Source organism: Dendropsophus ebraccatus, chromosome 15 (genome assembly GCF_027789765.1).
Source record: "Dendropsophus ebraccatus isolate aDenEbr1 chromosome 15, aDenEbr1.pat, whole genome shotgun sequence".
NCBI classification, from domain to species: domain Eukaryota; kingdom Metazoa; phylum Chordata; class Amphibia; order Anura; family Hylidae; genus Dendropsophus; species Dendropsophus ebraccatus.
In genome coordinates this window covers 53,636,958-53,660,735 of record NC_091468.1, presented here as the reverse complement: position 1 = coordinate 53,660,735, position 23,778 = coordinate 53,636,958, and the positions used below count along the sequence as shown (strand labels likewise).

General features: G+C 42.7%; 1 protein-coding gene across 5 annotated transcripts in view; it reads left to right on the top strand.

The window, feature by feature from the left end:
- Positions 1-23,778, top strand: part of KIF16B (kinesin family member 16B) — a 244,720-nt gene that overhangs the window by 154,225 nt on the left and 66,717 nt on the right. For 3 of the 5 annotated variants that reach the window (XM_069955205.1, XM_069955206.1, XM_069955208.1), the window contains one exon: positions 2,302-4,842. In XM_069955205.1, coding sequence (XP_069811306.1) covers positions 2,302-4,341 — 2,040 coding nt within the window. In that variant the 3' untranslated portion in view covers positions 4,342-4,842. Of the gene's footprint in view, positions 1-1,430; positions 1,500-2,301; positions 4,843-23,036; positions 23,160-23,778 lie in introns of those variants that run through there. The other 2 variants (XM_069955207.1, XM_069955209.1) reach the window with 2 other exon arrangements.

Sequence of the window (23,778 nt, the reverse complement as noted above, 5' to 3'; positions counted from 1 at the left end):
AATGCTGCTGTTGTACCGTTTTGTTTTACTAACTGGTTTGCTTGATATAGTGAAATATACAGGAAACTGATTTTGACATTGTGAGCACATTTTGGTGTTATCGCAGTGATTTGTGCTAAGTGACAAACTCGGCTCTGCCTTGAGCTGCTAGTGTTGTATCACAGAAGCACATGTAGATGTTGTGCAACCTGCACCCGTTGAAGTTTTGGTTTTTTTTGGTAGTTTTTTTTTTTTTTTTTTTTTACATGTGAATTATCCATTTGGTAGTATATGACTCATAGATGTTCCTTCCTTATCATTGTGAATACTGTGTACACTCATGCAGTTGCTATATACTTTTTATTCCTGCCGATAGACTAAGGCTGGCATTACCAATAAGATATAAATTCAAAAAGACTTCAGCCCTGCGTTCCAATAAAACACCCTTCTTGATTGTCGATAACAATAAAACCACCAAATCATATCCCGGTTGGTCATAATTCACATGTTATGTTACACGTTAGAAATGTCCCAAGCTCAGTGCAAGATATGCTGCGACCAAGAGCACCGTAGAACTCGAAACACGTTGAGCATGTAACAGATGTGAATTATGATCAAATGAAATATGACATGCTAGTTTTATTAGCATCTACAATAAAGAAGTGTGTTTTATTGGATAGCGGGCTGGAATCTTTTTGTGTTGATACCAAGTGGTTGCCTTTGACCGGTGGCACTCAGAAACACGCAGTGTACAACACAGGGAAAGCCGTATACACGGTGAGATCATATTTTTTCTTTGGTTGTTGATAACAGACTAGATAGCTGTCATCTCCTGATTAACTGGGAAGACTGGGAATGCAGCTCCCATACACCTCTGGCTGTTGCTTATCTCTCTTAAAATCGAAAGGGTATAACATGTTGGACTGATGCCGGCCATACACATTGGGTTAAAGGGGTAGTCCTAGAGGGAAAGATGCTTTTAAATCAACCGTTACCAGAAGTTATACAGAGTTGTAAATTACTTGTATAAAACAAAAAAAACAACTCAAGTCTTCTACTTATCAGCTGTTGTATGCCTTGCAGGCAGTGGTGTATTCATTGCAGTCTGATATGGTGCTCACTGCTGCCACCCTTGGCCATGTCAGGAACTGTCCGGAGCAGGAAAGGTTTGTTATTGGGTGGGTGGGGGGGTGGGGGGGTAGTGGTTGCTGCGGCTCTGGAAGTTCTTGACATGGACAGAGGTGTCGGTAAAGAACACTATGCCAGTTGTGGAAAGAATACACCATTTCCTGCAGGACTTACAGCAGCCGATAAGTACATGAAGGCTTGAGTTTTAATTTTTGTTTTAATAAAAGTAATTTACAAACTTATATTTTTCTGGCACAAGTTGATTTTTTTTTTATTTGCAGTACCTCTTTAATATTTATTGTGGCCTCCTGGTTCTCCCCCAGTATCTGACGGTTAGATTTCAGGATTCCTGAGCCTGATTCTACGAGGCATCTGGCAGCAGCTTACCTCCAGTAAGTACACATGCATCCTTAGCTGGTCCGAGCTTATAGAGTATCCAAAATTTTTTTGGACCTAGACCATAGACTTTGAAAGTCCACCTAGGTCACGTCACACATAGCCACATAGAGTATAACAACAATTAGCTTTTGTGCCACAGCGATCTAAAATTTATGGCTTGAGTAACACTATTGACCTGTAGAAAGGAGGTCCAACAGCATCTGGTAATGAATTTCAATATTTAATGTCAAGTACACTTGACCAAGACCCCAGCAGGGATCGAAACTTCATATTTGTTGTAAGCTTGGCTTTCAATAAATATTGAAGATCAGGATGCTGTTGGGCCTCCTTTCTACACGTTACGTGAGCCCTCCTGGGAATTCTGGGCTCTCCAGTGTGCATCCCTCAACATTTACTTATCAGGGACTATTGGTGCTACTGACCTTAACCATTGTTTTGTAACACTATTGATCTGTCATTGTCATTTTTTTATGTTTTGTTGATATCATTTGTTACTAAGCAAAGGCTCTAACCTAAGCATAGCCATAGCAGATATTCTAATGGAGACCACAGGGGAGGGAACAGGACAGAATTGCTTTTTGTCATTGTAAGGATTAAGGTCCCGGAATATAATATTTTAAGTTTATATACTTATGCAAAGCTGTCAATAAATGAAGTGATGGATTGATGGGTAATTCCTAAATCAACACCAATCACACACTAATCGCTTCTCTGGAATTAAATCTATGCACTTAAAGGAAATATTAGATGGTTTCCTTTCTTTAACATTTTAAACAGCAAGTGCTACATCCTCAGGCAAATCATAGAGAGATGTCTATTCCCCAGATCGGAACAGTATCCTCGACGCCTACGAGACACGGCAGAACAGTGTTCGATGAAAGACAGAATCTGGATCCTGTGACTGCTAATTTATATTCCTTCTTCACACAAAAATGTTCTGACTCTCGAGAGAAACATTTCAAGGCAGAGAACGAGAAAGGGAAAAATAGATCATCCATTAGTGAATATTTTGACTTTCCGTCTGACACAGAACGTGAACCAAGTCACCTTCTCAGTAGAAATCTCTCGAACAGCAAATACGCTCATCAAAATATCTCATCTGCTCCTCAACACATTCCTGCCAACACCAAAGGGAGGCATTTAGAAAGTGTGCCTAGTGACCGCGATTTCTCGAAAATGGAACCTGACCGGACTTTGTTCCGGCAGATGTCCTCCTCCGAGATGAAGACGCTTGATAATGAGCAACCCAAGTGCACTGATATATTTCACTGTAATCTCTCTGAGACCAATATGCTTTCTGAAAATGATTTAAAGGAGAACAAGTGTTTCGGCCCAACTCACCAGGGTATCCTCCAACATTCTCCTGCTTACCAGCATGACTCTGATGCGAGCGGCGATAGCTCTTTGTGCCAAGATACGACGCATTATAAATACAGTTTGCAAAATCTTTTTAGCAAGTTTTCTTATCTTTATAAAGAGAGGCAGCTGCCAACTATAAAAAACGTTATTAAGCAAGCTAAGGGATTATGCCGCGTGCAAGAAAATAGCGGCTGGAATCTTCCAGGCCTGTCACTTGTTAAGGATTTGCACTTTGTGAATTATTTTCAACTCACAAAATCATTCGAGACACGAGGAGTATGTGAAGTTCCGGATTCTTCAGAGAATAAGGTGAAAGTCTACTGCATTTATCCAAAGACTACAGATGGTGAGAAGCTAATGCTGCTTGAGCTTTCCCCGCGAAAGGAGATAGAAACATGTTGGACACCAACTCCAACTTCTAAGTGTGAAGAGGTGGACACCGATGTCGTCACTTTGTTGCCACCTACGTTTTTGAAATTTCCGAATAAGTTTTTGGAATTAAGAAATTTCCACGCCGATGAAATTCTTGATCACTTCCTCGCTACGTTCCCAAACCTGGGCATTAAAAAGAATGAGTTAGAGAGTATCTTCTGGCTCTTTGTTGGTCATACGAGTCACCCAGAACCTCAACTTGCCTGTTTACTCTTGTCCGTGTCAATTCTTAGCTTTGTAATATTTTCAGACACTGAATCTATGTTTCTTTTCACTCTTCCGGTTTATTCACTTGAGGAGCTTCACGTTGGTTTTGGAGGACAAAGCCTCCAGCTCCTTGGTTCATTTGAGAGCTCCCCCGTGACTATATTTACCTTTAATAATAGTTATACTCTACGGCTATGTCAAGTCTTAACAAAAATGAAAGTGATTGATTCAGACTATGCCAAGTATTGTAGTCATCCACTGTTGAGTAGGGATCTGATGGAGTTGTCAACTGACTGGAATGCAGATCTCTCTGACCTTGTCTGCTCTAATGGTTTTAGAGTGACTTGTAGCTTCAAGAGTGCATTAGCTGATGTGGCATATCTTCTACATGAAAATACAAATGGATCAAAACCGGCATTAGGAGATACGCACTTGTTGCTGTACACGTCAGTCAGGCTAGAACATATGCATGGGCAATGTGCATTTATGTCACTGGCTCTTACTAATACATCCATTGCACTTGTACATGATGGGGCTTTCCAGGCTAACGTGGACATCCCGAGTCCTTCATCTTTGCACTTTGACCAGATAAAGGTGTACTCTCTCAGTGACGTGAAATGCATTATCTTAAGAGACCGGAAAGATTTGACCAAAATTACCATTGTTTTTTCTAACAGAAATAAGACTTGTAACGTAGAGGTGGATGAAAATGAACTACTTTCACTAGTTTCTCAGTCAGACCTTAACAAAAACTTGCCTAGTACCATTGTTGCCTGGAAAATGACACTAAGCTCCTATCAACATGCACTTATTCTTATAAAATACTTAACCTTTTAGCTCTAATGGACAGGTACTCATTCTAAACCCTAATAATCATAGGTAGGAGCCTTAAAAAATACATCAATATGTATATCTTGTGCATTCCCCAGAATCTCCTTTGTGGCCTCCCGGCTTCAAAATGCAGTGGGGAGGCAGAAGCTGGTTAAGGATGTCAACAACCGTGCCCACCCCTGCTATACGCATATAGTCTGTATGGAAGTCTATTAGGTCTATTAGGTCACAGCACATGCCAGAGTTTCCTACCAAGATACCACTAGACGTGAGAGTTAATTTCAATGACAACCATTGGGACTGTGGTGGCAGCCATCTGGTGCGTTCAGACTGAGGAATCTGCGCAGACAAGTCAATTCTTTGGGCGGACGGAATCCACCTGACCATAGAATGGAGTCTATGGCACAGGCAGAGATACAAATGTGAGCTTGGGGGCAAGCGGCGGAATCTGCAGGAAGTTCTTTGTGCGGATTGCTCAGTCTCAAAGCATCCTAAGGCCATGTTCACATGGTGTATAACAACGGCCGTTCTGTGACCCGGCCAGATCACAGAATGGCCGGTGTTACTGAAGATCATCCCGGCCGGCACTGCTAGATGATCTTCATTAATAATGAATTCAGATGCAGGCGCACCAGTGTGCGCCTGCATCCGAATTCCCAGCTGCGCACAGTGGAGTGTGCAGCCGGAGACACACGCTCCATTGTGTGAACTGACAGGTTCTCTGTGGCCGCTATTCAATGAATAGCGGCCCCAGAAATCTGACATGTCAGTTTTTTGCGGGCCGCTAGCAATCCCGGACGGAGTATATACTATGTGTATACACACTGGCCAGGATTCTCTCTAGCTGCAACACTATGTAGGTTTCGTATTAACCATGGCCGTTGTTGCAAATCGGAAATAACGGACATGATTAATGCGAAACTTACATAGTGTGAACATAGCCTAAGGAAAATGGAAATTAGCAAACTTTTATTTAAATATACCCTATTGTTTGAAATAGCTTCCAACTATTTGATACATACTATGATTCCTAACATATATGTCTCCTAATTCACCACAAATAACTCCCTAACCCAGAGAAAAGCGCCGAAGTCTTGGCCTCTTGGTGTCTCTCTTCCTGTAATCTTCCATTCACTGTCTGTTGCCAGATGAATTCTGTCTCTAGTCACAGCCAGATTAGGGGGAAATTACAGGAAGTGGGGGTGTGGCTTAGCATTTGCTTTGTGCAGGAGAGATGGTCAAAGTCTGAACGGTATATCAAGGCTTCCCTTTCATCTCTCACTTCCTATAAACTTCTGGGCAGCTGTCTCTTAGGCAAATGCCAGTGTATCTACTACTCTATGTCCATAGTGTTGCAGTGGTATCTTCCTCTACCTTTTAGTTTGTCTTCATCATCATTTTAAGGAGCAGCTCCTTGCTAATTGTAACCCTTGCTATGATTCTGTTGCTGTTTGTTTCTCTCATTTCTGTTCTAATAGCACCCTGCATACCAAGTGCATCACTAACTACTTTTTAGTAGTTCCACATCTATAGTAGTATACTGTTTACATCATCAGCCCAGCATAGTGCTAATTGGTTCACTGCACTTTCACCAGCCCTATGTCATGTTACAACAGAGAGGATTATGGGCTGTGCTGAATTTGATCCTGCCTGGGATAAACATATATCTACCCTAAGATAATAATAGGGAAATACTAAAAGGGCAGACTAGATGGACCCAGTGGTCTTTTGCTGCTGACAATCTTCTATGTTTCTCTGCTTTGATTGGCCAGAGAAGTAGGAGAATGGAAGCACCTGTATATGTACTACTAGCAAAAAAAGCCCTGTTCTGGCTCTGTCTTCTGGAATGGAGAGAATAAGAAATAGCTGTTCACTATAAATCTATTGAAGCAATGCTTTATAGGAGAAGTCTGGCCCCAGCAAGGATGTGACAGGCGGCATGGGAGAACATAGCAATGAAGCACTCTCTGTGTGACCGTGATGCACCATCTGACTGGTCCCGACATCCCCGCCGAAAGGCATTTTCCTCCGAGATGTGGTGACTCAAGGGAAAATACCTGTCCCGGCCGATAGACAAGCCCGCTCAGCCAATCAGTGACTGGAGCAGCGTCTCCCCCAGTCACTGAATGGCTGAGCGGCAATCCATCTGTCGGGTCATGACGTCGGCTCTGGTGGAGGTCTCAGAGCAGCGATCCGGCACCGAAGAGACACCAGGAGAGGTGAGTAAGGCTGGTTTCACACTACATTTTTGCAATCCCATTTTTCATCAGTTTTTTTGCAAAAAAACTGATGAAAAACGGATGGAAAACAGGGATGCATGTGTGTGTATCCGTTTTGATCTGTTTTTCCATTAAATTCCATTATTTAAAAAAAAAACAGATCCGTTTTTTTTAACGTACTCAAAAACGTGGTCGGCCTCATTTTTGTGTCCGTTAAAAAAAACAGATTCGTTTTGATCCGTTCTTTTTATAATGGAATTCGATAGATGGAAAAACGGATGCACACACATGCATCCGTTTTTCCATCTGTTTTTCGCAAAAAAACGATTGCAAAAATGTAGTGTGAACCCAGCCTGTTTAAAAAAAAAAATAAAAATCCTGAGGCCGGACTATTCCTTTAACAGTATGGTCATATAGTGGATATCCTGTATAACCGCATGGGAGAACAATATCCATCTGTTATTTAGAGACATACCACAATGCAGGATGGCCAAAAAATAAAACTGCCTGGGTGGACAAGGTGTTAAACTGTTCTTATGTAGAATGGATTCCCTTTCCTCCTCTGAACCTGTGTAGAATAGTATATTAGAATTCTGCATCTTCAATTGGGTTCCACAATAGAAAGCCGGGATCAGCATACAGCCTCTCTCGTAATGAACGCCATCTATCAAGAAGCATTGCCCTCACCACTTGTGAGAAGAGACTCTGTGTATGCCCTGATTCAGAACAGAGACGGGTCATCTCCCCGGGATGACCCAATAGTGCAATGGTTCACTCTTTGAACGTGTCTGTGTTATCCCTGAAAGGGCCGCTAGTGCTATTTCTACAAACACGTCTATTCTCAATTTACAAACCGATGCTCTAAATTGCGTGTTCAATTCCCTTTATGCCACGTATCTTTGACTATTATGTCTCTGAAACTTTGTTTTGTCACAGTACATTGACACTTTTAGATCTGACATTGTAATGAATAAAATATTGATTGTGGATCTAATTGTGTTTTCTGTAGTTTATTGTATTTCTTCTTCCTGTAGCGCTGCCTGTAAAATTACCAGCCTTTTATGTACTCATTCATAGACTCATTCTGCAGCTCAGGTTTATGAAATTAGGTTTATTATTATCTTCATATGTCATTATGGAGCGTTTCCCTGTATGAAAGCTTATCATTTATTATTAAATGAAGCTTTTCTGTATATGTGTTCAATACAGGCTATTATTTTATTTTCCAAGGCCTATTACATTTGGAGGCACGCGTCCTTGAAGACTACGGGTTGTTTTATTTTCCACGGCTCATGTTGCACTTGTGGTTTATTACTGGGAAATAAAGCTTACTTTAAATGGGGTTATCCCACCATACAAAATTATTCCCTATCCAGACTAGCTGACCATTTGGACCACCACCAATCCCAAGTATAGCCATCCCTTAAAGGCAGTGGTTCCCAACCTTTTCCACCTCGGGGCACACCTTGGAAAAAAAATTTCCTCGGGGCACCCCTACTAAATAATGTTCTACAAAATAAGAAAGCCGTCATACAGTGACTCACAGGTGACGTCTTCTTTTATCTGAGGAGTCACTTTCCCTTTTCCTTTCCATCCGCCATGATGATTTCTTCCAGCTACTTTTCATCTCTTCAGAACCTGCAAGACAAACAATTTAGGCTCCGCCCATTTCTAGCAGCTTCCTTTCCTTTCTCCCCCCTGTAGGCTCCCATAGTAACTGCGCTGTTTGGTGTTATGTGCAGTAAAGCAAGTAGGAATGTGGGATGCCCCCTGTATGTAGGATCCCCTGCTTTGATGAACTAATAATGCCCCCAGAGGTGCCCCCATGAACTAATAATGCCCCCAGAGGTGCCCCCATGAACTAATAATGCCCCCAGAGGTGCCCCCATATACTAATAATGCCCCCAGAGGTGCCCCCATGAGCTAATAATGCCCCCAGAGGTGCCCCCATGAGCTAATAATGCCCCCAGAGGTGCCCCCATGAGCTAATAATGCCCCCAGAGGTGCCCCCATGAGCTAATAATGCCCCCAGAGGTGCCCCCATGAACTAATAATGCCCCCAGAGGTGCCCCCATGAACTATAATGCCCCCAGAGGTGCCCCCATATACTAATAATGCCCCAGGGGTGGCCTCCATATACTAATAATGCCCACAGAGGTTCCCCCATAAGCTAATAATGCCCCCAGAGGTGCCCCCATGAGCTAATAATGCCCCCAGAGGTGCCCCCATATACTAATAATGCCCCCAGAGGTGCCCCCATGAACTAATAATGCCCCCAGAGGTGCCCCCATGAACTAATAATGCACCCAGAGGTGCCCCCATGAGCTAATAATGCCCCCAGAGGTGCCCCCATGAGCTAATAATGCCCCCAGAGGTGCCCCCATGAACTAATAATGCCCCCAGAGGTGCCCCCATGAGCTAATAATGCCCCCAGAGGTGCCCCCCATGAACTAATAATGCCCCCAGAGGTGCCCCCATGAGCTAATAATGCCCCCAGAGGTGCCCCCATGAACTATTAATGCCCCCAGAGTTGCCCCCATATACTAATACTGCCCCCAGAGGTGCCCCCATATACTAATAATGCCCCCAGAGGTGCCCCCATGAGCTAATAATGCCCCCAGAGGTGCCCCCATGAGCTAATAATGCCCCCAGAGGTGCCCCCATGAACTAATAATGCCCCAAGAGGTGCCCCCATATACTAATAATGCCCCCAGAGGTGCCCCCATGAACTAATAATGCCCCCAGAGGTGCCCCCATGTACTAATAATGCCCCCAGAGGTGCCCCCATATACTAATACTGCCCCAGGGGTGGCCTCCATATACTAATAATGCCCCCAGAGGTGCCCCCATATACTAATAATGCCCCCAGAGGTGCCCCCCATGAACTAATAATGCCCCCTGCTCTTCCCCTTTAAAAAAACATCCTACTCACCTAATCTGCGCTGTGGCTGCAGGCAGCAGCTCTTCCTCCTCTTCGGGCTCTATCTTGCGAGGCGCGGGGACGGGACTTCGGCAGGTGTGATGACGTCACATCATCACGCCTGCCGGAGAGGTCACGTCCCGACCTCCCATAGGCTGCTGGCATGAAGCGCCAGCAGCCTATGGGAGGGAATATAGGAGCAGGACGCTGACACTTCCTGCTCCTATATTCATGTTACTTTAATGTTCTGTGAGCGGGCGGAACTGTGAGCGGGCGGAACATGAAAGTGATTCGTGCATCCCGAGAAGCTGCGCGGCCGCAGCTTCTCGGGATGCTTAAAGAGACAGCGCACATTTCCCACCGGGATCCCGCGGCACCCCTGGCGGGTTCTCCCGGAACACCAGTGTGCCGCGGCACCCTGGTTGGGAAACGCTGCCTTAAAGGGGTTGTCCAGTGAAAATCTTTTTCTTTTAAATCAACTGGTTTCAGAAAATTATACCTTAAAACCGGCATAAACAATGGCAGTGCAGATTTCTGCACAAGCCCTACTACAGCTGCAGGTTGCCTTGGATTTACTAAGAGGCGAGCACCTCTAAGTAAATCCGTCGCGGTAATTGGGTTTGGGGCTTTAATTAAGACCAGTGTACGAGAAATAAACTTCCCCAGTGGGATTCTCATTGCTCCACTGCATTCTGAGGCACTTTGTAGAATGTAGATCAGCAAAAGTCACTCTTCATGGTATAAGGGCCCGTTCACACTGTGTAAAACAGGCGGAATTCCACGGTGGAGCTCCCCACAGTGGAATCCCGCCTGCCTCAATGTGTTAAGGGAATGGTTCACTAGCCATCCCATTGACACACTGAGGCAGGCGAGATTCTGCGGTGGGGAGCTCCACCACGGAACATACCCTAAGCGGAGAATGCACCCCTGCAGGATTGTGGGTGGGAATTGGCCGTTAGACTTGCTGCAACTGTGGATCAGCGCTCCATAAATAAAGCTGTGTATTTACTCAATTACTTTAAGGAGGTAATCTACATGAAAAGATGAGTAAGCCATACGGTGGTGTTGAAAGGTGAACCGATACTTTAAAAGTTACATTTTGGGATGGAAAACGAAATGTAAATCAACAAGCTGGAATTAAATCACAAATTATATTGAATTACTTTCTTTCTTACTGTGCTAGGATTACGGTATAATTTTACAATTTAGCTCACACAGAAAAAGCAATTTTCATATTTCAGTAGCCTACATAGAAATCAACGCTTCATTTCTAGCCTAACTGGATAGTTGTAATGTAATACTGTGCCTCTGATATAAACTCCAGCTAGGAGGCGTAATTGAGTCCCCCGGCATAGGCAGCCTTTCCTTAAAGGGTTACTTCTAAGGCACTAGGACCTGTGTCTTACATGGTCAGTGGGGCCTGTGCCGCGCTGTGACTTTAGACATGTGATGCTGTTCAGTAATGCTCAGTTAAGAACTAAAGAACTGTGTGGAATTGAATACGACTTTTAGATGTTGATGGTGACTTATTACATCAAGTATTTTTTTTTCCCCTACCTGGATAGTGCCGGATTGGTGATACCAGTGGCGTTGTCCTTTTTACAAAGCGGCCTCGGTTCCCGCGACTGGCACCGTTTTCACTGGCCTGCTCTGTTCACTAAAGGGGGGCCCGGCACCCCCAGCGCAACTTGATTCAAATGGAGGCGCATCACCGAGGAGAGGGAATATTGTTACACTGGGAGCGCCGAGCCCGTTTCCAGTGCACAGAGCGGGCCGGTACATGCAAAGGAAATGGTGTTGATCATGGGAACCAGGCAACGTTTGGAAAAGAGCACAGCACCAGCCCCAACCAGGTATTGGAAAAAAAAATCACTTCAACTGGTACAATCACTTTAAGAAATCCTTTTTTTTTTTTTTTGATTGATGGCCTGAATAGAACATCAGTTTCTGACCATGGGGGTTCAGCCCATGTTTTAAGGACAGGCGTTACTTATAGCCTTGATACACAGGCTGAAACGTGTTGCTGCTATTAATAAATTACTATTGCATTTGCATCTGCATGGTTGAACCTAGTGCATATACTGCAGCGGTTCCCATGCATTTTTTATCCTGTTACCTGATTGCACCTGCACTTCCAACAGTGAGGGGATTGAGTTCGCCGGTCCTGAGAGTACTGTTGCTGTTACTATTCCAACAAACCATCTCCAGGAATTCCATGTTGGGGTTAGTCTGTGTTCATAAAAACTCATAAAAACTGCAAATCCATGGTGGGAATCCAAGGTTATATCCTTACACCTCTTGGGAAAGTCCATAATACCCATCTAGTCTACTCTACAATAATCCTGTTGTTACAGCTTTAGGCTGGGTTCACACTACGTATATTTCAGTCAGTATATGTATATTTCAGTCAGTATATTTCAGTCAGTATTGTGGTCCTCATATGGCAACCAAAACCAGGAGTGGATTGAAAACACAAAGGCTCTGTTCACACAATGTTGAAATTGAGTGGATGGCCGCCATTTAATGGCAAATATTTGCTGTTATTTTAAAACAACGGCTGTTATATTGAAATAATGGCAGTTATTTACTGTTATATGGCGGCCATCCACTCAATTTCAACATTGTGTGAACAGATCCTTTCTGTGTTTTTAATCCACTCCTGGTTTTGGTTGCAATATGAGGACCACAATACTGACTGAAATATACGTAGTGTGAACCCAGCCTTAAAGTGTATTGCCATAAAAAAGGATTAAAAGGGTTGTACTTACTAAGACCACCCTTATCTTTATGTCCTATTAGGACATATGGACTGTACAAAGAGGTACTATCTGCTTCAGACCCTCCAAGATCCAGAACAGAGAGGCACATGAGTATCAGTGCATCCCACACTCGGGAACACAACCCATCCATGTAATGCTACTCATTTGACAGAAGAAATAATCCATAGCATGGTGATCAGTTAATCACCAGGCCGGTTGTATTTTAGAAAATTGACTAAATAATTTATAATAGCTAATGTTAAACTTTTATTGGTCCGATGCCCATAACAACATTGCAGTGATGTATGATTCATAATTATAACACTGACTGGGAATGGTCCTCTAAGATACTGGGGCCGTCCCAGGTGTCCTCTTTCCACCCCAGCAGCCTTTGATTGATAGAGCTTTGCCTATTAATTTAAGCTGGTGAGGCAGGAAGAAACATTTGACTGTCCCGAAGGCTCTGAGCATTGTTCCTGGACGGTGGTATACCGTAACTGTGATTCCACTGAAATGCTCAAGACTGAAATGCAGTAAGACAGAACAACTCGATTCAGACCTATCGTGCCACTTGATTCTCTATGAAATCCCAAGCGCACATGAGCGGTTACCACAGTCTGTGATAGACGCAATAGAGATGGACCATCAATTTAGGAGCACAAATAATTTATTAATAAGCGCAACGCGTTTCGACACCCACATAACAGAGCCTTTCTCAGGCATGTCTTAACAAATTACAACCAAAGACTGGATTTAAGAATAGGGATGGAAGGGAGAGCGGGGAACTGTTACAGCCCTTAGCACTTGGAAACACCTCTTTAACACTTTGCACTAGACAATAAAAACATTTTTCTATGCTCTAGAAGTACAGATGAATATATAAAAGCCCCATGTGTCTCCTTGTGCTAATAGCTAACTGTTACAGGTTTGGAACATGAATTGAAGATGACAGATTCGCTTTAGCTATTACAGTCAGAACCTACCTTTGGGGCAGTTGCCCTCCTGGGACCCTCACCTAAAAAACATTGATACTACTTTGATCCAGACATGCACCCGTTCTGTTATTTCAACCCTCGTGGACATAAATGCAGTTTACCTGTATTGCGGAGAGGCTTCATCCCCCATGTGTATTACCCCCAGGTGCCCTCGGCAATTTCATTAAACAACAGTATTATTTTGCTTTGCTATACAAAGGCTTTACGGGTTATCCTAGCTCTTTAACGGAGGAGAAAAAAAATCTCTGTGTGAGCGAGACTGTAAATTTAGTTGGACTTATCAAACATTGGATTTATGACTTGCTGGGTAAAGTTTTAGAGCTTTTATTCTTAAAACAAAGTTTGGAATGTGTTGGTTCCCTGGAGCTGGATGCGGGTGTTCGAAGGTTTCTGAGATATGTAGCTTTTATGTGGAGCTAAGGAGAAAATGGGAAAATGAAAAGATGACCTCGGGTCATGCAGTACAGAGCTGACATATTGCATTCTAGCCAGTGGGCGAGATAGCCTGAGCTTCTTTCTAATGGGAGAAATCAACATCTAAAACATTAACTACCTCCTGACACTGAGATTCCCCCGAGATTAAAAACAAATAAAATCTATTTCAGTCCCTCGGCAGCAATGTTCTTACCCTGTGTATAACTACAATGGAGTGCTTCTTCTGCTGAAGAGCTTTTTTTGGGGGGGGATTATTTGTTTAATGTCTGTATTCATTCAGTAATAACTGCACTGAATGATTCATTCATTGTGTTTCCAAATTTAATGTAATGAAATATTGGATAGAAACCAATAAAAAAAAAACAAAAACATCCAAACCCTAATATGTTTGCACGTCTTGCAGAGAATGTTATTATTTTGCTGTAATGATTTGTTTTTTAACGCATTAAAGCCGCCTGCTTAGAGATAAAAATCAAAAATTCTGATTATTAAAGCGTATGTATGACTAGGTACATTGCTTTGTGTTTTTTACACAACCACCGCCCAATTCCCATGCACGGCACCAGTCTATTCTCGAGCGCCGGCCCGGCATGAAGCTTTGGAGGCGGGCTTGGCGGCCACCAGTGTGACCTAACCCCTTCCCTTCTTTGACCCCCTCCCCTCCATTAGAATCAATGGAGCTGCGTCACAGACGGGAATCGAGATCATCACCCTGGTGCTCGGGAAGACACTGGCGCCATGCATGGGAACCGGACGGTAGTTTAAAAAAAGGACGATGACATCAACATCTCTGCATCGGTCTGTTCATGTAAATAACACAAAGCGATGTACCTAGTGGCACATAGACATTAAAGGGGTATTCCAGGGGAAAAGTAGGAGATCGCAGAGTGTCTGACCCCTAAACACAACCCGCGACTATTCATTTCTATGGAGCGATGGAAAGAGAGATGGAAACAGTGCCCTTCTATTGTTCTCGTCTCTTTCCGTTGCTCCATAGGAATGAAAAAAAGCACTGCAGTGGCATATTGTGGGTTGGCAGCACCCCCGGATGCCCCTAGTATTGTAGTTACCCCTATTCATGCCCCTGGGATTGTAGTTAACCCTAAATGAGTCCCCTAGTCTGTGCCAAATAAAATATTAAATGTTCCACCCACCTTTCCTCCGCTCCAGCGATGGCCAGGTTTTCCTACAGGCTTGTCACAATGAAATTAAATCATCACACGCAGGCCGCAGGAGAAGGGAGAATACGTGCACTGTCCTGCTGCTGAGGAGCCGGCAAACATTGCAACCTCCTGTGTCTGGCAGCCACCACACTTAATATACTGGTGCCTGCCGGCCATAGGAGGGTGCTGTTCATGGCACACATCAGTGGGTCTCATCAGAAAAACCTAAGGGACCTTTCAGACATAGCGATTTTTAACAGTAAACGATCACAAGCTAGAATAATTTATAGAGCAGAATGCAGAATCACACAGCAGTGTAGAAGGTAAGTATTGTACCGCTTTAGTGATCTGGAAACCATCACCACGTATATAAGCATGTCTGTGCTGTCAGTTTTCATGGCCACACGAACGATACAATGATCATTTGTGCGGCCCAGCTCCTCACCTTATTGTTCTGTACAAAGACACTGCAAACGAGTGCCGATCTCGCCAATTAGAGTTCATTTGCTCTCTGGCATGGCCCCATGTCAGGCTTTGTATAAGGACACTTACTGTAGTTACTTTTAATAAATTCTGCCTTTTGTGCAATTTTTGGGTCATCAGTGTTTTTTTTTATTTTTTTTAAACAATCGATACCCAGTATAAATAAACTTAATACAAGCATGTAGGTCATTTATCGGACCCCGTCCTGCTTCAGTTTCCTCCTGTCTAGATCCTGTGTTTCAGCAGAAATGCAGAGCGTGTCTCTTGGAATAACTGTAAGAGCACATATAAAGTCTGCAGCATACGGTCTAATAATATGTAGCCTAGTTAAGGGAAAAAAGGATGAAATGTGAGCAAAAATAATAAAGTCATTTCTCCTAGGCTAATGCATTCACCTATCTGCAGGCCGCAGAAGTGCCATATCATCCTTCATAATTATTCATCAATGAAACACAGGACGGATAGCAAAGTGCCAGCATCTCAGCTTGATAGAAAGATCCATCGCTGCTTAAATTATTCTCCCTATCTTTCCCGGCACACCTGGGTTCTGGATATCAGGTGTCCACGGCAGCGAGAGGCTTGTGATATCCACACCGATCCTGTGTGTGTAATTTTGTTAGCGCACGTCTGGACTCTGGAGGCCAGTCCTCCTTTGTAACAACCTTCCCAGCCGACATTTAGACCCCTAACAAGACTCCAGGCAACATGACATGACTCTATGCCTGGAGGAGCTGTCACATTAAGATTGATGCTACCTTACCTGAGTTACCGTATAATGGGAAATGCGGCCGGCACATATTCATATGGAACTCCTGTAAAAATATTAAACACATAAATCTATCCAGGTATTAGTCATTTTTAGAACTGGGATTTGCTTATTTTAGATTAATTTAGAACAAATGGTTCATCTTGTGAGATGTTATTCCGCCTTAATATATAAAGTGTCAGCGGATGAGGAATAAGCCTTGTCATTGGCTTTTCTAAATTATATCATTGGTTTGGTATCGGAAGCGGAGGAATAATTTATTTTTCTTTGATAGGGTCTATTAAGTGCGCCTCTGATCTGGTCTGTTGCAGAGTGGTATAATTAACTGCCTCTAATGTGAACGGTAGCCTATAAAACTTTTCTAGGCCACTCACTGCACACTAGAACCCTACATTAGTATAAGTGCCATCACTTTAGTTGGATTCTGATGCCTAGCATATATTAGTAGTAGATTTTTAAAAAAAAGGTTAACTTTTTATAGATGAAATGCTTAGGAAAGAAGACCACATGCATTATAATATGGAGGCTTAAGGAATGGCCAGTGTAATTGAGCTACTGTATTTTCCGGCATATAAACTGATTGGGTGTATAAGACGACCCCCAACTTTTCCAGTTAAAATATAGCGTTTGGAATATACTCGCACTATAAGACTACCCCTCTTTCAACGCACACCAAATAAAAATTAACAAAAAATATCAGACAGCAGCGAGATCTGAGAGGCAGAGAAGGAGGTACAGTAATACCGGTCAGATACAAGGGTGGGCCAGACAGGTGAAACAGGTGTTTTTTTTCTGGGCACACCGCCACTCTACCATATCTTTCTTCCATACCCCGAACGCCTGCATCTTGCTCTGCCCTTTATATGGTCACTGCTTATTGCGGGGATGTGGCCAGTTTTGAGCTCCCCCCATTGTATGCGGCGACCGCAGATTCTCCAGTCCGGTTCCGATGTCTTTTAGCACCCACACTAAAAGACAACACCCAGCGTGTAAGATGACCCCTGACTTTTGAGAATATTTTCCTGGGTTTAAAAGTAGTCCTATACGTATATAGTATATGAAAATATAATAGTCTGTTCTAACATTTTTCCGGTTCTTTCATCCTGTTCAAAATAGCAAAACATTTTTAATTCAATGGTTCACCTTTATAGATCGCCCTTTAGACAAGAAGGACAAATCTACAGGCCCCCATAAAGGCCAACCATATGATGTGTATGGAAGCCTCCAAACTCTTCCCTGGAAAACAGTGTTGTGGGAAAGAAGGATTGGGCATATGGGCTTTTGACCTTTTTGTTTTTGGTGTGATAAGCCACCACCAGAGGAATATGGCAACAACTTATTTTCCATCTTTCTGTTGAAAACACATGAACGCCAGGCAGCGCTATTGGTAGAGATACATGTTGACTGATCAGGCTTGTTCGGCCTACAGAACGTAAAGGTGTATGGCTGCCCTATTATTGACCTGCCACTGGAGAAACCGCAAGATAAGCCTAGGTTTACACTGCTCTTTTTGTGTAATGTCAGGCATACATCAGGATTAGAGATGAGCGAACCATCCGAACCCGATCGGCATTTGATTAGCGGTGGCTGCTGAACTTGAATAAAGCCCTATGGCTATGTGCAAAACATGGATATAGTCATTGGCTGTATCCATGTTTTCCAGACAACCTTAGAGCTTTATCCAACTTCAGCAGCCCCAGCTAATCAAATGCCGAACGTTCGGGTTCGGATCGTCTCGAACCCGAACCCGGTTCGCTCATCTCTAATCAGGATGACTTTATAGAAGACAAGTCTACGATATACTGTATACCACAGCTCTGGAGGGAACTTAGGAGTGGAAAAGATCCCTATGTTCATTCTCGTCTATGCCCTATTGCCGGACGAGTTTTTTTTCTTTAGTTGCCATAGAGATTTTCTTTTTGCAAATTCCTATGTTAAATCCCCCAGTTTTACCATTGGCCGTCAAAGAGTAAGGCACGTGTATAAGGTTAGAGGGGTTCTTCTTCTTTAATAGTGCACAATAGGTATTGTAGTCAGGCAGAGAGAAACACAATAACCCTTGATAAAGTCTGCAGATCTCTGTGAAAAGGTTTTTAAGTGACATTGACACTCATTGGATGGAGACTGACATTTGCCTGCAACCCTGTGGATATCTCTCAAGCAATTGTTGATAGTCTTCTGGCAAGAAAGCAATAGACTTCTGATGTATTGTGGGTGAAAGCCAAAGGCCATAGTAAAAATCAATCAGTTTGATTTAATGGCAATGTTGAGGCTGTCGGTGTACATAAAATATAGTGACGTGAGAATGCTGACATATTTCTTTAATACACTGAGAATTTAACTATTTCTCTAGAAGGAGTTGAGCTTATTTTGCAGCTTTTCAAGCAGAGAATACATAGGGTTGGTATGGCCTTTACATGTGCGTCCTTTGGAAAGAGCAGAATCGTATTGTTTACTACTTTATTGAGCAGTTTACATATGGAAACATATAGTAAAGATATATTCAAATAATGCTCAGAACCATTTCTCCTTTTTGGTTATACATTATTTTGTTTCATATTAGTCATCTAGTTTTTTTTACATGTAGATCTCTATATGGGATATCCATGACCTACTTGGCATGTATATTGTATCAGCCAGTGTACCAGAAGTTACATGGATATTCTGAGATGCTTTCGCTTCCTGCTTTGTGTGGAGGGGTGCACCTCCACAGTCATTGGCTGTTCTGACCAGCAGAACTGTGCTTCTCTGCTCTGTACTTTGCTGTGCTGCGTTGGGTTCTGCTATGCCAGGTCCGGAGATGTGACCGCTCCAAAGGGCTGGTAGCATTCAGTGTGAAGATGAATTACTGCAGATAGGGGGACCAGTTAGTACACATTTCTCTCCTGATGCATGCTCCGAGATCCCGACCACTCTTCCCTTTAGAGCAATGAGGGGGTGAGGTTACCAACCTTGCCACAACTCTTATTACAGAGAGGTGATTGGGAAGCTAGACAACAGCTATAAATGTGACAGACAGCTGAGTGTGCCTTGCTGAAAGACCAAGATGAAAAGGTGAACAGAACCAGTTACAAAGTTTCTCAACTTTTATTGACCTGCTGTATTAGAAATAGTTTATTGTGATTAGAATACCCCTTTTATTGAATCCTGATTTGCTAGTTCTTTGCTCGCCTACTAAGCCTATAATATGGCTGGATGACTGTGAGGCCAGTGACTGTACATGCAACATTTACATGTGTCCTGTTAAATTAGGAGATATCTAGCCAACACCAGATTATTTTTAAACAAGTCAGGGGTCAGCGGACAAGCGAGCGTGGTGCTCGTTTCTTGACTGATCCTTGGGGCCGTTTTCGTGAACATTGTAGTTTAATAGATATACTACTGAGGCAGTTTGGTGCACTAGGAGCAGGACTACTGCATTATATGGACATATCAGCAGGTTAGATATGTCTAACCTGCTGATAGTTTCCCTTTAATGTCCATTCGTAATCTAAGAAACATTGATTCCCGCCTGCAGTCTGTCCTCCCCATACACAGTATCGTTCGGCACGGCCAAATGTGTTCTTGTCTTCTCTATGGGGAGGGGTAAGCCGCAGTGAAAGACCTCTGGCTGCAACTTCTCTCTGAACAAAGGTGTTGGCCATGATTTCCCATCATGGCCGACCTCTATCACCACCCACATTATCTGTCGGTGGTTGTTTAAAACTACCCCACACTCCTTTGGGGCCAAAGCCTCCGCTCGTGGTTCAAGGGGAAACCCTCATGGCATCCAGGAAAAGGCCAATTTACCTATGATAATAAAAATGGAGGACAGTGCCAGCAGGTAGGCATCTATGTATTTTCCGTTAAAAAGCTGACGTCAACCGGGTACACAAGACAGTCCGCATAAAGTTTTTTCAAAAAGTATTTCAGAGTCCACTCAATATTTATTTATTTTTTTAGCTAAGGATACTCTTTAAATATGGCTCGTCTTGATAATAATGAGGCTTCTGAAGTTCAACATAGATAAACATGATCTTTAAAGAGGAATCGGGTCTTAGGTTCCATCTAAAAACTTATTAAAAATTACCATTGAGACCGGCGGCCTTTAATTTCCTTAGATTTCTCCCGTTCTGGCCTATTCTGATGCAGAGTGTGATAAATACATAGTGACTTAATCATTGCTAACATTGAAGACACACACTGAATTCCCTCTTTGCTTCTGGCTCAGTGCTTGATTTTAACTCGGCAGAAAAACTAATCTTCTAAATGCTTGTAATATCTATAAAGCCTCCCCAGACAGAACCACCAAGAAACAACTCACAGCAGCCTTTCCGTACATGCATTAACTATGTAGAGTAAGACAGGATAAGAAGGAGCTGGAAACGCTGTCTTATCGCCGGCTTGATATGACTTCTTTCCTTTGATCTTGTGGCACATTGGAGAACATTTCAGCAATCTTTCCTATACTCTTTATATGGTAACTTACACGTTATGTGACCTTATTTTTACAGCCTTGTGCACTATGGTGCTTTTCAGTTTTTTGTCTTTAGATAAAGGAATTAGCAAGAATAGATTACCTTATGTTATAGTGTCCTCCGGGTGATAGTGGGGAAAGAAGTCTTATGTTTGACTTTGTCCTAAAATGGCCTTTTTAAAGGAGAAGTCCAGCAAAATTTTTTATGAAAGTATTATATTGCCCCCAAAAGTTATACAAATTGCCAATATACACTTATTATGGGAAATGCTTATAAAGTGCTTTTTTCCTTCACTTACTACTGCATTAAGGCTTCACTTCCTGGATAACATGGTGATGTCACTTCCTGAATAACATGGGGATGTCACTTCCTGAATAACATGGGGATGTCACGACCCGACTCCCACAGCTGTGCGGGCTGTGGCTGCTGGAGAGCATGATGGCGGGGGGATGCTCACTGTCCCTCCAGTGCCCAGTGTCCCTCTGCCATCATCCTATCCAGCAGCCACAGCCCACGCAGCTCTGGGAGTCGGGTCGTGACATCACCATGTTATCCAGGAAGTGACATCACCATGTTATCCAGGAAGTGACATCACCATGTTATCCAGGAAGTGACATCACCATTTTATCCAGGAAGTGACATCACCATGTTATCCAGAAAGTGACATCACCATGTTATCCAGGAAGTGACATCACCATGTTATCCAGGAAGTGACATCACCATGTTATCCAGAAAGTGAAGCCTTGATGCAGCAGTAAGTGCAGGGAAAAAAGCACTTTATAAGAATTTCCTGTAATAAGTGTATATTGGTGATTTGTATAACTTTTGGGGGCAATACAATACTTAAATAAAATTTTTCCCCAGACTTCTCCTTTAACTTTTGGTATGGTAATCTCAGTCAGGTATTAGAGAACAGCACGTAGAGATTTGTGCATGGTTGACCAGCACATGATGGACTACATGTAGCCATCATGTCCATAAGCAACAGAGCTCAAACAAAAGGCATGTATTCTAGGCACAGGGTAACTAAAGGACATTTTTTTTATATTTTTATTGGTCAGGGTCTGGGTGTTAGAGCCAAAAGAAGTACATGGCTAAGTGCTTCTCTTCTTGGCTCACTCTCTTTTCGATTTCAGTGCAGAAAGTCGGCTCCATAAAATTAAATTTTTATCCCACATGGCAAGACATCAGTATGGCACGTGGTCGGTTGTGGGCTCATATTTTCCATTGTTGAAGGAGGAATTAAATTAAAGGGATATTTTAAGAAAATCAATGCTTGTAGATAGGGGAAAAGTAGGAGATCATTGGGGTCTGACTTCTGTACCCCTCACCAATCTCCATATCGGGACCTTGGCTTCTGTATTATAAGTAGAGATTGGGTCCAGCACGTGATTCATTCCTATGGAGCGATGGAATGAGCCGAGTACGCCAGCTGAGCGCTGTACTCGGCTTTCGGTCAGTTCCATAGGAATGAGTAAGGCCGTGGGTCATGTGCCATACCAACGGCTCTATTCATAAAACAGAAGCCAAGAGCCCGATACAGAGATCAGTGGAGGGGTACACAGGTTGATTTTCTTAGACAACCTCTCTAAAACTCATGAGATATCACAGATATACTATATGTTAGAAGATCACCTTCCTAACCAGGGCTCAGATGGTTTGGGTATACTATAAAGCCCCTTTTCATGGATTCCACCAGTGTGATTTTATGGCACAAATCTGTAACAAAAAAAAAATTCAGCAGGATCCTTCAGAACTCAAAGCAAAAAGAATCCTTTAAAAACAGAGGCCATGATGCCAGCAAGAACATTACTTAAAGGGGTTATCCAGTGCTACAAAAACAGGGCTTCTTTCTTACAAAGACAGCACCACTCTTGTCTAAAGTTTGGTTTTAGGCTTTGTAACTCAGTTCCATTGAAGTGAATGGAGTTAATTGCAAACCACACCTGAATTGAAGACAAAATCGAGTGTGCGGCATTTGAGTAGTGATGGCTGCTTAAGTTGGATAAAGCCCTAAGGCTGCCTGGAAAACCTTAATACAGCCATAGGGTTTTCTGTAGGTTTACATGTATTGACTGCAAGCAGAGATCCTGAATGTTGAAGAGCTAAAACACTTGAGAAGTTGTAAAAAAAAAATTTTTTTATTCATTGGTTTTACTTTGTTCCTAAACAATGAAAAAAAACAATGACGTGTTTTAGTTTGTTGACTTGTTATACAGAGTGCATATGATCCTATAATAAGAATGGTGTATTGTTCACACAGGTTGTGCGAGTGGTAGAACAGATTTTGTAGTCATTGTTCTCTCAGGTTGCTATAGTAGTTTCCTTTGAGCATTTACACCTAATATTTGTGGATTTTAATTACGGATTTATTAAATTATAGCTTTAAATGTGTTAAAATAAAGAATAATATCAATAAACTATTATGTTTGTGGTATTTTGGCACCTTGTGTGTTTTCCTGCTCTGCAGATCCTTTACTGAATTTACATTTTATCTCCCTCAGAAGTTGGTATCACGCTCCTTAGGTGTAAATCCCGATGATCTAACGGATCCAGTGAGAGTGACGATACCTCGCTATGTCCTTTGTGGGCAAGGAAAAGATGAGCACTATGAGTTTGAAATAAAGGTAATTTTATACATATCATACATACATATCATATTTAATCCTAAAAAAAAATAATGGGGAAGTGTCAGGATCTGAGAGACTCTAACACAGATAAGAATGTCATTATCTAATGAGCAGGGTAGAAAATCTCAAAAATAGTGGGTGTTGTGGGGTGTTCCTGATATAATATTGATCCTGATAGATCCTAGGATCAAAGTGATCCTAGGAAGAGCAACTGGTGAACCAGCAATCATGGGCTCTCAAGGTTCATTGGTGCACTTGGGGAGGGGTGGCCAGCTCTATAGTCTGTTCATACAGAAGAGTTCACCAACAGATCTGACGACAGATAATCTGCCAAAGATTTGAAGCCAAACCCAGGAGTAGATTTAAAAAGAGGAGAAATCCAGTCTTTCCTTTATGACCTGATCTCTGATTATAGTCTGTTCCTGGGTTTGGCTTCAAATCTTTGGCAGATCTGCCGTCAGACCTGTTGGTGGAATAGGGCCTTTACTGTATAACCAATTATATAAAAAAGGTATTGCTGGCTGTAATCCACCATTGTGCAGAACTTTGCTAGAGAAAGGGGGTGGCTATTACACCACATCATGTAAACAATGTGTCTGTGGAATAACTCACTTGT